General features: G+C 29.3%; 2 protein-coding genes across 6 annotated transcripts; one reads left to right on the forward strand and one right to left on the reverse strand.

Moving 5' to 3' along the window:
- Nucleotides 1–89: 89 nt before the first annotated feature.
- Nucleotides 90–5,953, reverse strand: LOC108766719 (zinc finger and BTB domain-containing protein 14). Of its 5 annotated transcripts, none has more exons than XM_018516198.1 (5): nucleotides 5,734–5,953; nucleotides 4,435–4,494; nucleotides 4,182–4,372; nucleotides 3,526–3,702; nucleotides 90–865 (listed from the first exon to the last, which is right to left on the reverse strand). In XM_018516198.1, exons 2-5 carry the CDS (start codon nucleotides 4,457–4,459, stop codon nucleotides 197–199), a joined length of 1,062 nt encoding a protein of 353 aa, XP_018371700.1. In that variant the 5' UTR covers nucleotides 4,460–4,494; nucleotides 5,734–5,953; the 3' UTR covers nucleotides 90–196. The 5 variants fall into 5 exon arrangements, with proteins under 5 accessions (XP_018371700.1, XP_018371699.1, XP_018371703.1 ...); XM_018516197.1 differs by having other exon boundaries at nucleotides 4,182–4,375; nucleotides 5,734–5,952; XM_018516201.1 differs by lacking the exon at nucleotides 4,435–4,494 and having other exon boundaries at nucleotides 92–865; nucleotides 5,734–5,952.
- Nucleotides 5,954–8,700: 2,747 nt separating this feature from the next.
- LOC108766679 (thiamine transporter 2) lies at nucleotides 8,701–12,875 on the forward strand. The gene is made up of 7 exons (XM_018516103.1): nucleotides 8,701–8,718; nucleotides 9,507–9,690; nucleotides 9,772–10,156; nucleotides 10,448–10,852; nucleotides 11,347–11,539; nucleotides 12,525–12,660; nucleotides 12,730–12,875. The coding sequence occupies exons 2-7, from the start codon at nucleotides 9,568–9,570 to the stop codon at nucleotides 12,838–12,840; spliced, it is 1,353 nt and encodes a 450-aa protein (XP_018371605.1). The 5' UTR covers nucleotides 8,701–8,718; nucleotides 9,507–9,567; the 3' UTR covers nucleotides 12,841–12,875.
- Nucleotides 12,876–13,330: the final 455 nt, after the last annotated feature.

Genomic DNA, 13,330 nt, shown 5'->3' on the forward strand with positions numbered 1-13,330 from the left:
AATTATTCTATAATCCAACATATCAATGCTTAATTATTTTTAATTAATGAAATAATTTCATTTCAATTTTTTCCCTTTCTTTTTTTTGTAATTTAACGACAAAAATAATTTTTAACAGAAAGATATATTTTGATGGAAAGGTATCCTAGCGAGGGTTAAAATGTCTATACAGAATAACATAATAGTGACTTTATCATCACATTATTGATGGTTTTGACGTACTATATCGTGGACGTTTTTGAGGAGAAGCTACCGGGTGCCTGTAGGACACATGTTTCCTGAGAGCGTCTCGTGATCGCGACACGTGTGAACAGGATGTGCAGCTGTACGAGCTATTACTATGCGTCTCCATATGTACTCGCAAGTTGTATTGATTACTTAATTGTTTACCACAAATAAGACAAGTGACACTGGATTTGTTGTAACTCTGAGAAGTTCTACTAGGTGTGGACGCCGCAAGTAACTTGAAACTTGCATCCCACACAGCTGGCGGTGGTTTTACATCTTCAGTAGTGACTTGATCCTCCATGATCGGCGCTGTCTCATCCGCTATGTTTTCCGAATAGCCTCTATCGACATACTTATTAACAGATACGTTAACAGGAACTGACGTTTTTTCCCTTTGGTTTAACTTCGCGTTTATAGAGTAATAGGGCTTCGTCTTCACGCAATACGGTATACTTTCTTGGTCATTATTAGGCTCCTCATCCTCTAAAGTATCCATTTTAGGCAATGATACGGATTCTGACGATCCAGGAGTTATTACATTATCTTTCTCTGTCTTTATTATCTCTTCGTTCAGTCTTTCCTGAGGTTGCATTACTGGTGACTGCACATACACGTCGTTATCCTGTCTCGAATTTTTCTGAAATAAGACACGCATAATCATGTAAGTTACATTAAATAATTTCATATCTCTCCATTAAAAACACTGCACTATTAAACACAACGAAAAATATATAATTTAAAGGTGTATTAACTATGCGGCGTCATATGCTTTTAAGCATTTATATTAAAAGTATGTTGAGTTACAATAGAATAATATTAAATAAAATTACTATTATAAAAATTTATACAAAAATAGAAATTGCTTTCGATAATTAATAATCACAATAAACGTATTTTTTAACTTTGCGAATATAAATATTGATGACACACAGCGATAAAAATATATTTTAAAATTCAAGAAAATAAGGTAAAGCATATTCTACATATATTATACAACAGGTTATGCATTGCGCATTAATTATCTATTATGTGCAATTTATTCGTATTTACTTAAAATCAATATTAGAATATATTACTTAAGGATATTTAGCATGATAATTTTTTAAACATTTGTTTTTGTTTTTTTGGTTTATATTGTTCTAGAAATATACATTTGTTAAACAATACTAAGGCCCAGTTCCACAACTCACGATTAACTCTTAACCGAGGTTCAACTTATTCATTGTCTTTTTCCAATTCTAGAATTGAAAAGAAATGAGAAACAAGTTGAACCTGTTAGAAGAGTTAATCGTGAGTTATGGAACAGGGACTAAGTATGCCTAATAAAGTCTAATTTTTTATTTTAAAAACTATTTAGTCAAGAGATATCATTGAATTCTAACAGTTTAGCACATAAAATCCTTGACTACATCTGAAAATCATTTTCCAAAATTATTTTGTCTGTAGGTTTCCATGCATTTTCTTTTTTTTTTTCTTTTAGCTAATAACATCTTTAGAATCAAGAAATTAGTGCTAAACGTTTGTTATCATCACACTTGACTAAACTGTTAAGCATTATTGTACTGCGAAAAAAAACATAAGTGTTGTATGAAATCGCCGTTCTAACTTCGGTAATATATAGTTTTAGTAATTTAGAGATTCATGGAAGAAGCTATTTTAGATATACCTGTAAAGTCATTCTATGGGGTAAGGTTCCATGGGATGCATCCACTTGCATTTAGTTGCAACACACACAACGATCTTGATCTCGTGGATATCGTTTTTATTCATTATCGTTCCTTCGATGCATGTACGAACATAATATGTGTAGCGGTATAATTCCTTCGTGAAGTACTTCTTGAGGAACGACAGTGAATGTGTTTAAGTAACCTGAACAAAACAACACGATCAGGATAATATAAAAACATTAAGTGAGGAACAAGCGAACGCGAATTTTGCTTCGTTCTCCGTTCTGCTAAAGTACGAAAGAAATTAATCATCTGCGACATTTCGAGAAAATATATTCGTGACAATATTATGGCAATTCTGTACTCTTTTTAAGTATATTGGTATTGAACATGAATATTCTAAGGATAGCGTTTACAATACATGTACAATGAGCTATAATATGTACATATTGAATTTATCATGATTTACAGATAAGACAAATTCTACTTAATGAGATACTTAACAGATTTGTTTACAACTTTAACAAATGCTTACAACACTTACTGCTATTGCATATAAATATTGTATCATATAATATCTTTAATATGCAACGTGTTACAGTTTTAAAAAGAAATTGAAAAATAATATACTGACATTCTATTAATTGTAAGAAGCAATATTATTTATGAGCTATATCGAATATACAGATACTATTAATCAAATATTACAATGCATAAACAGTTGTATATCAATGTTAATGAAAAAAAGGAGAAAAAATGTGAAAGGAAAATGCATTGTGGTTTAAAATAGTGCAACTTATTAATAGAAAATGTTGCATAACTATATATTATATACTGGCTATATTGTTGAGCGTATCAACAATACAGTTATTTTGTGCAAATTTACAACAGACATATTTGTGTGAAAAATAAAAAATATTTAGTATATATTCGTAAGGAATAGTAAGAACTGTTAGAAGGAGTTATATTCCTGTATAACGGCATTTAAAAACGCATGCTTTGTTATAAGCAATTAAAAATTTTTGTTTGAGGACAAGCTTATTAAAAAGATTAAATATTATTCATGCTAATTACCTTAAGTACTAAAAAACACGCCATTAATTTAATAACACGAAAATGGCAGTCTTTATTTCTGAATATATTATAGTACAATAAAATTGTTATATATATTTAGCTCTCTCATTATTTATTTCTTATACACAATTAGCAAGCTTGCACTCGATCTAACTTTGAAACTTAATAGTAATAATCATATTTTCATAATTTGTATGTCTCAGATACAAATAGATACTGTAATTTGAAAATTAATTAATAAAAAAAAATTAATACGTAATACGCGCACCTAAAATAAGCAAATTAAATATTTTATTATTTTGTATATCATTATTTTTCGTTATATTAAGACAAAGAACTCGATAATTTCACGAACTATGTATTTTATATGACGCCAAAAGTATTGATATAAAAAATAAAATACAAGCTAAAAATGAAAATGTACAATACATTCAGAAAATACAATATAAATGCAGAGAATAGCATAATTTCTTTTACATAATACAAGCTTTCCTAATACTCTTCAAAGTAGACCGTACATCTTTTTAATATCGTTTAAGCACAAAAAATCACTTACCCCAGCCATGTCAGCTAATCCACAAATGTGCAAGGTATCAGCCATAGCTAAAAGTGCAGGTAACTGTTCTTGATAAATATTCACTTCTCCATTATACATAAACTTGACCAGAGCACATAAATTTGCATATTCCATGCCTGGCAGCACAATGACCGGATGTTGCAAAACGCTTAAGTCCTAAAAATGTTTTCATAGAATTCTTATCTTATTATTAGTCTGAATTTAAACATATTTGATCACATAAGCGACACAATATTAACTTAACATCACAGTTTGAATTAATTTAGAAATCCATTACATTTAGCTTATTCAAGCAATCAAATTAACTATCCAAAATAGTTTTATTCTTGAAGGTATTAGATGTTATTACTTACAAAAAAAAAAGAAACAAGTAGAGAAGCATGAAAATAATATAATATTAGAATAGAGCTGATTAAAAAAAATTTTCTTTTAATTCATAATTTATTATGTCATTAATAGATCGATATGTTACTCAAAGCGTTTCATAAAAGGAAAAGTTATCGAGATTAAGTCTAAGAAAGAAACGAACACCAGCTGGCAGCAAAATATAAGCAAACAAAATATATTGATTTAAAAGACATGAAGTCTTCATGGCTTGCATAATATGATTGAGACAGTTTTATACGTATAAATACCTTAAAAAGTTCTTTAAAGTAATAACTACAAGCCGAGAGTATAATTCTGTGAGCATGAATATGTCTACCGCCGGCACTGAGCGTAACGTCTGTCAGATGACCACCGTCAAGCAACTTTGGCAACGAGCTCAATAGAGTATTTTGAAAATTATGCCATCGTAAACAGAACTGTTGACCTTCCATGTTTCTGCCTGCTGTAAGAAAAAAAGGATCACCATATTGAAACATTATATTTTATAAAAGGAAAAATTACCAGAATTAAGTCTCAATGACTGCATAAGAAAGAAAATACAGCACCAGTTTGCAGGAAAATCTAAGCAAACAAAATATATGAACTTAAAAGACACGAAATCTTCATGATGTCTTGAATTTGTATAAATTTATTCTTTCGCAGAGGATTAGAACATTGCAGTGAATATTTTGTTACATAATACACAAATTCATATCTATATTCATTCACGTACATCTAATCTAATGATATTAACTCTCTAGAGCTAACGTTAAAGTCTATAGTAAAAGGCAAGTTTTTTAACTCATCATTGTTCAATCGCATTATGCGCAAATGCAGCTTTTATTGAGTAAAGTTGCATTTGTGCATAAAGCAATTAATCAATCAATGGATTAAAAAACTTGTGCTTATAGTAATTGATGTTGAATCTGTAAGATTTAATTTAATTTAATCCATTTAATTTATACAATAGCGAATTTAATTGAGTGCATTAATGTGCACTGACAAATATTAAAGTTATCAATACACTGATTTAATCCAAATGTAAAGATAAGATGCAAATATTTCGAATTATAAATACATATATACCTTATCTAACAGCACAGTAAATTATATATTGAAGAGTTTGAGGTATATCTTTTATATTAAATAACATATTTTTGTATCAATTTATATACAGTCTCAATATGTACCAGTGCATACTGAGTGCACCCAATCAAATTCGCTATTAATTAAAAAGCACTAATTAATTTCATGGAGAACCAAAACTCTTATAAAAAAAGAATCAATACTAAGTATATTTTAATAGAAATAATTCAAATTTGCAGATGTAACGTAAAGAAAATTGAATTGACATTTATGGCAAAGAGATTTATAATTAAATGGGTCCAATAAACCTACCGTCAGCTTTGGAGGAGCTTAAACATTAATCAGGCACGTAACAATTCGATTCTCTCGTCGTACAGGATAAAAGGTCATAAAAGCCACGAAATCGCAGAGTGAAAGATGATTTTCTTCTGGTCGATTCGAAAGAGATCTAAAATTTAGGGAGATCTACGTCGCGAGATCGCGACGTAAGGGAGGTGGGGCGATAGTCCGAGAGATACAGAGGGAGACAATACTATTTATTTAATCAGGCTCTGTGCAGGTTCCAGCCAAATCTATTATTGTACTCAGGTATGGCTGGAGGAAAAGGACGGCCGTCGCGTCCCCGCGATTCGGGACAGCTCGCGGTGGATAGCTCACTAGCACAGATGTAGCCGAGGCATCGACATGCCTGTGAGAGGCAGGGAGACCGAAAACCTCGCGTCCGTCGTGTCTTACCTCGTGAAAATCGTTGGACGTTGTCCGTCACAAACGACCCGTTCTCAGCGTAAAACTGCCCCTCTCATCTGGTGAGCGCCATAATCGCAATTGGCGCGGGTCATACGATCATGAGAGATGCGCGCTAAACCAGATACTACATAGCTGATGGCCACCTTTTGACACTATCTAGAATTTATTTACACAGTTGCCAATTTAGCGATTTTGCCGCAATTTCAAATGTCATCTTGGTGGACAAATGTTAGCTAATGATGACTTTAATTATAAGTTTGCAATATTCAAATTTTACGTGCTTAACGGGCTAATATATAATACTGCTTATAGTATAAATGGTTTTGAGCTACTTTGGACTATTTTAGCGCTATAATTGGCGACGCAGTAGAGTCCCTTTAGTTAGGAGTCATTAAGTCACAGTAATATATAATTAATTAATAATTAATTAATCCACATACAAAAAACTCAGAATTTTACTTATATACGTTTTATAACAAACTTGATAATTTCTTAGCATACTAGAATTACAAATAATACTCTTATTTAACTATCTTGAAGTTTAATAATACTTGCACGTATCGCTATTAAAGCCAAAAGCCGACCAACATTCCACGTTAACAAAAGTAAATAATTTATAGCTAAATAACAACATCAACGAACATCCGTATTTAATTCCTTTATTTAATATTTGGAGGAAAGAAAAACACCAAAACAAGATATATATAATATCAGGTACTATATTCAATGTACTTTGTAATCATTTAGAGTACCCACATAAAGTTTAAATTCTAAAGATTATAAATCAAATGTTCAACTCTTACTACTTTTAGCATTTTTATATTAGGCTTTATACCATTTAAACATCCTATTCTAGATCTGATTTTTGGTCATGGTCGAACCGGCTCAGTGTCGCTACTTGGAGATGGTTATACTACTGTGGTCAAATCATAAGGGGTACCGATCTCTGATTGGTCAGATTTCGAGTCTCCTTAAACGCCGCAATTTGCAGATACTTTCGATGGAGTAGTGAATCTGTGAATTGGTGTGAGCAATTGTTTCATGGTGTAGAAGGCGTGAACGCGAAATCGGACTATCAACTGTCAACTATGGATTGTATTATTTCCGGACTATCAACTGTCAACTATGAATTGTATTATTTCCGGCCACCCGACAATGGCGTCCTTCTGGTCTTATATATCTTCTTAACTCCTACTAGAGGAACTTTACGATATACAGGTGTAACGAGTACAGCGTGTTACAGTGCCAAAGTCACTAAAAATCTGGCAACCTTGCCTGGAAACGAATTGAAATTTGACGCGATTTTAAAATTTCGAAATAGTTTAAAGAAGTTCGAAGGACTATTTTGAAATTGACTTAATCGACAATTAATTCGATAAATTTGCTCAAGGCAAATTTAAATTAATCTACTGAAATTGACAAATTGACCTACTGAAATAAAAATTTTTTCTATAATTTAATTCGTGATCATCTCTAACCTTTTTTTGTTATTTAATATTTATATTTTATATTATATGTTAAAGACGACAAAAAATAGTACAGATAGTTTTATCCGTATTAGTACAAATAATTGGCTTAATAAATTGAACTGACAAAGTAACTCTTAGAAAAATTTTGTATTACATATTAAATTCATCATTCGAGCTTAATTATAATTAATCTTCTTTTTTCATATGTCCCCTACAGTACAAAAGTTGCAGCAACAATGCTGCAACATTGCAGCAATATTGCATGTTGCAGCAATATTGCAGCGTTATTGCGACGATATTGCTGCAAATTCTGTGCTATATGGGGTCAGACAACAATAATCATGTTAACGAAATGCTTATATCTGTTACTATTTTAATACGAGAGAATTATCTACAGTCTCTTATAGTCGTTTATATATGGGAAGAAAGATTAGAGATGAATTGTACGTCTTATATATATGTACATATATATAATTATTCCCGTTTCCACTAATCTAACTCGGTAAAAAATTTGTCATGCATATATATAATTATGTATAAACATACATAACATGTATAAATATTCATAATAACAATTTTGTACGAAATTGTCCATATATGTTCATACATCCTTCTTTCTTTTGTAAAATTACTTTTTAGTGTAACAGAAATAATAATAGTAAATAGAAATATTAAAAATAATTAAAAGGATAATTTTCGCACTATTTGTTTTAGAAAAATCAAGTTTGAAGAAATGTAAAAAAATTCCTTATGTATAATTATATACAAATTTATGCATAACTGTGTATGAGCAATTTTTTTATTTTTTTGCACAAACTTATTTTTTTCTAAAACAAAACTGGGAAAATTATTCCTTTAATTATTTTTTATGTTTTCACATTATTATCTATTATTCCTATTACACTAAAAAGTAATTTTACAAAAGAAAGAGAAATGTACCAATATAAACATGTATAGACCTATTTCATATATAATTACACATGTTTATGAATGATTATATGTGTTTATGTATGTTTATACATATTTATACATATTCATGCGCCAAAAAATTTTTACATTAACTTAATCTCGGCCCAATTTATTCTTTATTTTTTTCTAATTCTAAAAATTAGAAGAAAATAGTGAATTAGAAGAAAAATTGGAAGAAGTGTCTTATATTATAATTGTATGTATTATTTTTTTACTGCTTCGTATTATTGTAATAGATGGCATAGGTTCGGTCTCACCAACTCCAATTAACCTAATCGATCAACTGTTACATTGGAACTGACCAATCGCATTTGCTGTTTAGCAGAATTAACCAATCATGGTTGACACATCGATCGATTAACTTAATCGGAGTTGGTGAGGACCATAGTATTCTGATAAGAGGCTATTAATTATGAACGTACAGTACGTGAGCACAGTACGGTGAAGATAACAGGAGCGTTACTGTGAATGTAAGACTATCTGATTACAGGATGACATCTGCCTTTTATCATAAATAATTAAATGCGGATATCAGGTAATAATACATAGAATATTATATTTATAATAGAAATTATAATTAATTATTTATTTATTAAAACAGTATTTAAACGTAGTCAGAATAAAAGTTCATAACGCTGCGAATTTCAAGATTCAAGTAGTTCTAACTTCATTAAAAATGAACAAAATATTTAAATTAAAAAAAAAAGGATTTTAAAGCCTAAAATCCTACTATCTACTTTTAAAGGCACTATATCTTTTGAGTTTCTGTGAGTTTTACATATAGAAAACTACAAGTTGGATGAAATCGGAAATGAGAAAATCTTTTCATTTTGTGGGCCTGTCATGTGCCCAAAAAAACTTGCAAAAATGTTCGACTTTCTAAAGTAAAACCTTAAAGTTTTCCTAGTTGTTTTTTAAAAGATTTTTTTAATGTTAAGATTTTTTGTTATTGAGTTATCGCGGATTAAATAAAATTTAAGGTAGCGTTTTGACTTTGATTACTCATAAATTTTGTTAAAAATCGTCGTACGTACCGTAATTAAAAAGAAAAAACAAATTCTTTTATAGCTAAAATTTTGCTCTATTAAATGGTGTAATTGCTATTTTTTTTAAACGTGTAAACAAGATACAAAAAATGTAGCGCTACAAATTTTTATTCCAATCTAATATATTGAATATAACTATAGAACAGTAAATTGTCTCTAAGATAATATACATTATTTTATATTATTACTTTTACAATAGTAAAAGTTTGAAGTAGGCATATTATTTATTTCAATTAATATTGTATATATTAAACAAATTAATACTTCATTTTTGCAGATACTGAAAATTTTTTTTACACTTGCTGTAATTTATTTAGTAAGAATACAATTTATAGAACATGCATTGGCTCAAGGTCTCATTTATTTTATGCATGTTTGGATGTTTTAAAGATTTTCGACCTTCTGAATCATTTCTGACTGATTATTTAACTGGACCGTGGAAAAATTTTACAGCTAGTGAAGTTAGTTCAGTGAAGCAATTAATTTAATGAATGCGCGTTTTTAATTTTTAAATAATATCCAAACATATGTTTATTTTTCAGGTCAATCATGAGATTTATCCTGTAACTACGTATAGTTACTTATCGACGTTAATACTTATGTTCCTAATCACAGATTTTATTAGATACAAACCAATCATTATACTCTGTGGTCTGTCTGGCACTACAACTTTTCTTCTGATAATACTTGGAGATAGCGTACCTATTTTACAGATTGCAAAATTTTTTTTCGGCTTGTTTATGTCTGCTGAAGTGGCTTATTATACTTATATATATGCTCAAGTAGATAAAACTCACTACCAGGATGTCACAAGTTACACTAAAGGAGCCTGTTTATTTGGACGCAGCATGTCCGGTATCATAGCTCAATTAACAGCTTCCTTCGATTTGTTAAACTATCATCAACTCAATTATTTAACTCTTTCAGGTATATAAGTTAAATTTTAATTATAAAATTATATATATAAATTTTTAAAGTATTTATCATAAATTTAAATTTTATTATATAAAATTGTACAAGTAATTAAATAAATTGTTTAGAGACAATTATTCAATTAATTAGGAAAGAGAGTAACGAAAGCTCTTTATTTAATTCTATATAACATTTTATGTGCATTTAATATAACACAGAATATAAAACATATACTTTTGTGTATATATTTTTGTAATTACGTTATATGTAGTGTAATACATTTACGAAATATAATTTAATTTCTAGCAATTGGCATTGCGACAATCTGGTCATTCTTCCTACCTCCTGTGGGTCAATCAATTTATTTTCATCACATTAATCGCATTTCCATTGATGAAGAAAATTCAGATGCTATTGAACGTGCCATCAATCAGTCACAACAACTGAATATTTCACGGAAATCGTGCAACAAAAATAGTAAAAATCCAGATACATTGTTCTGTAAGGTCAAGAACGCGTATGCACTGTTGTTGAAACACTTCGTGTTAGCTTACTCTAATTATCGTGTAATTAAATGGTCGGCCTGGTGGGCTTTTTCTACTTGTGGATATCTTATGGTTGTCACTTATTCACAATTGTTGTGGCAAACTGCAGTGAAGCCGGGCGATAGGATTTATAATGGAGCTGTGGATTTTGCATACGCCATTTTAGGTAAGAGAAAAGCATTCTTAATAAAAATAATCGCGTGTATTTAAATTTTATTGAATTGAAATATGAAACGAAGGACAAGCAGCATCTCAAAATGCAATTGTTTGTGAGCAAACAATCTTTTGTTTATGTATATAAGCAAGATATATTTTTATTTTAGTCTTTATACATACTATAGTTCAAACATTTTATTGAAACATCTTGTCTAAATTATTTGCATAATTTGCTTAAAAATATTTTTGTACAAAACAGATTTACGAATACTTATTAATTAAAAAATGCAAATAAATTATATAAGAACTATATTTAATATATTCAAATTGATGAGATTGAAACAAAATTAAATTCTTCTTATTTACTTCAAATTTCAGAATAAAATTTAAAGCAAATTAAATAATAAAATCAAATAACACGTGTAATATTAAAGGACTAATTTAATTCAATTGTACATTAGATAAAGTTCCAAAAAATAATTTTTTACAAATTATTTTTATCAGGTTCAATAAGCGTATTTTGTGTGGGAAAAATACGATTAAACTGGAATCTATTAGGAGACATAATGTGTTCTGTGTTTGCGTTTTTAGAAGGCTCTATACTATTGATATCCTCTTACAGTTACAACATACAGATCTTATATGTCGGTTATGTCATATTTGGCGTAATTTATCATGTCATGGTTACTGTCGCAAGGTAAATTTCTCACATAATTAATACAATTAACAAACAATAGAAAATACTATATAATACAATATATACCCTGACGAAAATAAGAAACTTTATAAAGCATTGACAACCGTTCAATGACGATTTTTTGAGAATTTTTATGGTTTCAAACTTTATAAGAACGCTTACAGAACATCAATGGGTTTAAACACTTTCAGAACGCTTATAAAATACAGTACATATCGTTTCATGAAAGTTCTGTAATGTTAAAGCAACGCTTTTCAGAGGACGCTCAGTAAACGCTGATATACCTTCGTACAGAAAGTTCATTGTCAGACTTTTCAAACATTTATCAAACGCATTTCTCAACTCCGTAACACAAGCGTTTTTCCTCCGTTTAACAAACATTCTTCTACATATCCAATTTTCAAGCAGTGCACAACATCGCTACCCGAGGGACACAATGGAAAAATAAAATAGGATAAAAGGCGCGGTATGATGAGACTTCCCAATGAAAAATTTTGTACCTTTTTTTTGATAAAGTGTCTGCGTTCAGCAGGCTCAACACTTGAACTAAACGTTTATGTAAACGTCAAACAAACATTCATGAAACTTCTTATTTTTCAGAGAATGCCTTCCCAACGCTGCAGCGTTGCAATTTCCGTTTTACGAACATTCTACTGACCGTTTCTAAATTCTTAATAAATTTCTGCAAACGCTTATATAAACGTTAAACATTCATGAAACCTCTCATTTTCGTCAGAGTGTACATATATCTCGGAATATTTTGTTTATATATGTTTTTGTTTGAAAAAAATTGAATAATAATAATTATATAAAAAAATAAATGTATTTAAAAATAAAGATCCAAATACTTTTTACTTTTTATTATTAAAAAGTTTTTTTCTGTAGTTTTGTTTTTTGCGAGCTACAAACATTATTAAAGATTAAAATATCTTCTTAATAAAATTGTGTATAAAAAATTAGGTATTTTGTTTTTACTTGTTCATAGCTTTGAAGTCGCTAAATGTATATCCGAGGATAGTCACGGCTTAATATTCGGCGTGAACATATTTCTCGCATTATTGATGCAAAGCTTATTGACATTTGTTGTCGTCAATACAATCATGTTAAATATTAGACAGCAGGTAAGAATTATGCTGATAATGCACCAAATTCGTGTATTTCCCAATAACATGACAGTCTTCTTTTTTTAGTTTTACATCTACAGTGGTTATTTTATGGTCTTAGCTATGATATACTTAGTACTGAGTGTAATCAACATCCGGCAATATCGTCGAAGTATGACTCAACTGCGAACCAGATAGCTTTTTACTTCGCAGCATTTATTAATAAATAAAACGGCATATATCATTAAATAAACTTTTATTACATTCAACGAAATCCGCTGTATAAATTGTTTTTATTTTAAATCAAAATAATAATACGAATTAATTGTAAGCTAAAAGTTTTTTATTTTTCAGAAATACAATTCAATGTAGAATTAAACCAGTTTTTTATTCTCTAATAATAACGAATTTTGTTGAAATTAATAAAGTTTTATGGTCTTAACAACAGATTGCATCTGTTAAATTGTATTTATAAAGAGAGATATATATTTTACAATAATTTTTAAAAAAGATTAATTAATTGTAATAACAGATATACTATGACATTACAATCTTGTTGCATGTTAATTTAATGATACTTATTTTTTTATTAAAAAATATATTTGTAGGTTGAATATTAATTACGAGTATATATTATTAGTGGAGATATATAAAAAGGAAACCCAAGAAATGATCGACGCCTACTACG

This window comes from Trachymyrmex cornetzi, unplaced genomic scaffold (genome assembly GCF_001594075.2).
Source record: "Trachymyrmex cornetzi isolate Tcor2-1 unplaced genomic scaffold, Tcor1.1 scaffold61, whole genome shotgun sequence".
Taxonomy (NCBI): Eukaryota; Metazoa; Arthropoda; class Insecta; order Hymenoptera; family Formicidae; genus Trachymyrmex; species Trachymyrmex cornetzi.

Bases quoted from the DNA above. Each gene is read 5' to 3' on its own strand.
- LOC108766679 (XM_018516103.1), top strand. From the start codon at position 9,568: ATGCATTGGCTCAAGGTCTCATTTATTTTATGCATGTTTGGATGTTTT. The intron at 9,691-9,771 runs GTTAGTTCAGTG...TTTATTTTTCAG, and splicing joins AAAATTTTACAGCTAGTGAA to GTCAATCATGAGATTTATCC. The intron at 11,540-12,524 runs GTAAATTTCTCA...ACTTGTTCATAG, and splicing joins GTCATGGTTACTGTCGCAAG to CTTTGAAGTCGCTAAATGTA.
- LOC108766719 (XM_018516197.1), bottom strand. From the start codon at position 4,459: ATGCAGTCATTGAGACTTAATTCTG. The intron at 4,376-4,434 runs GTAATTTTTCCT...TTTTTCTTACAG, and splicing joins GTCATTGAGACTTAATTCTG to CAGGCAGAAACATGGAAGGT. The intron at 3,703-4,181 runs GTATTTATACGT...AAACATTTTTAG, and splicing joins ACTTTAAAGAACTTTTTAAG to GACTTAAGCGTTTTGCAACA.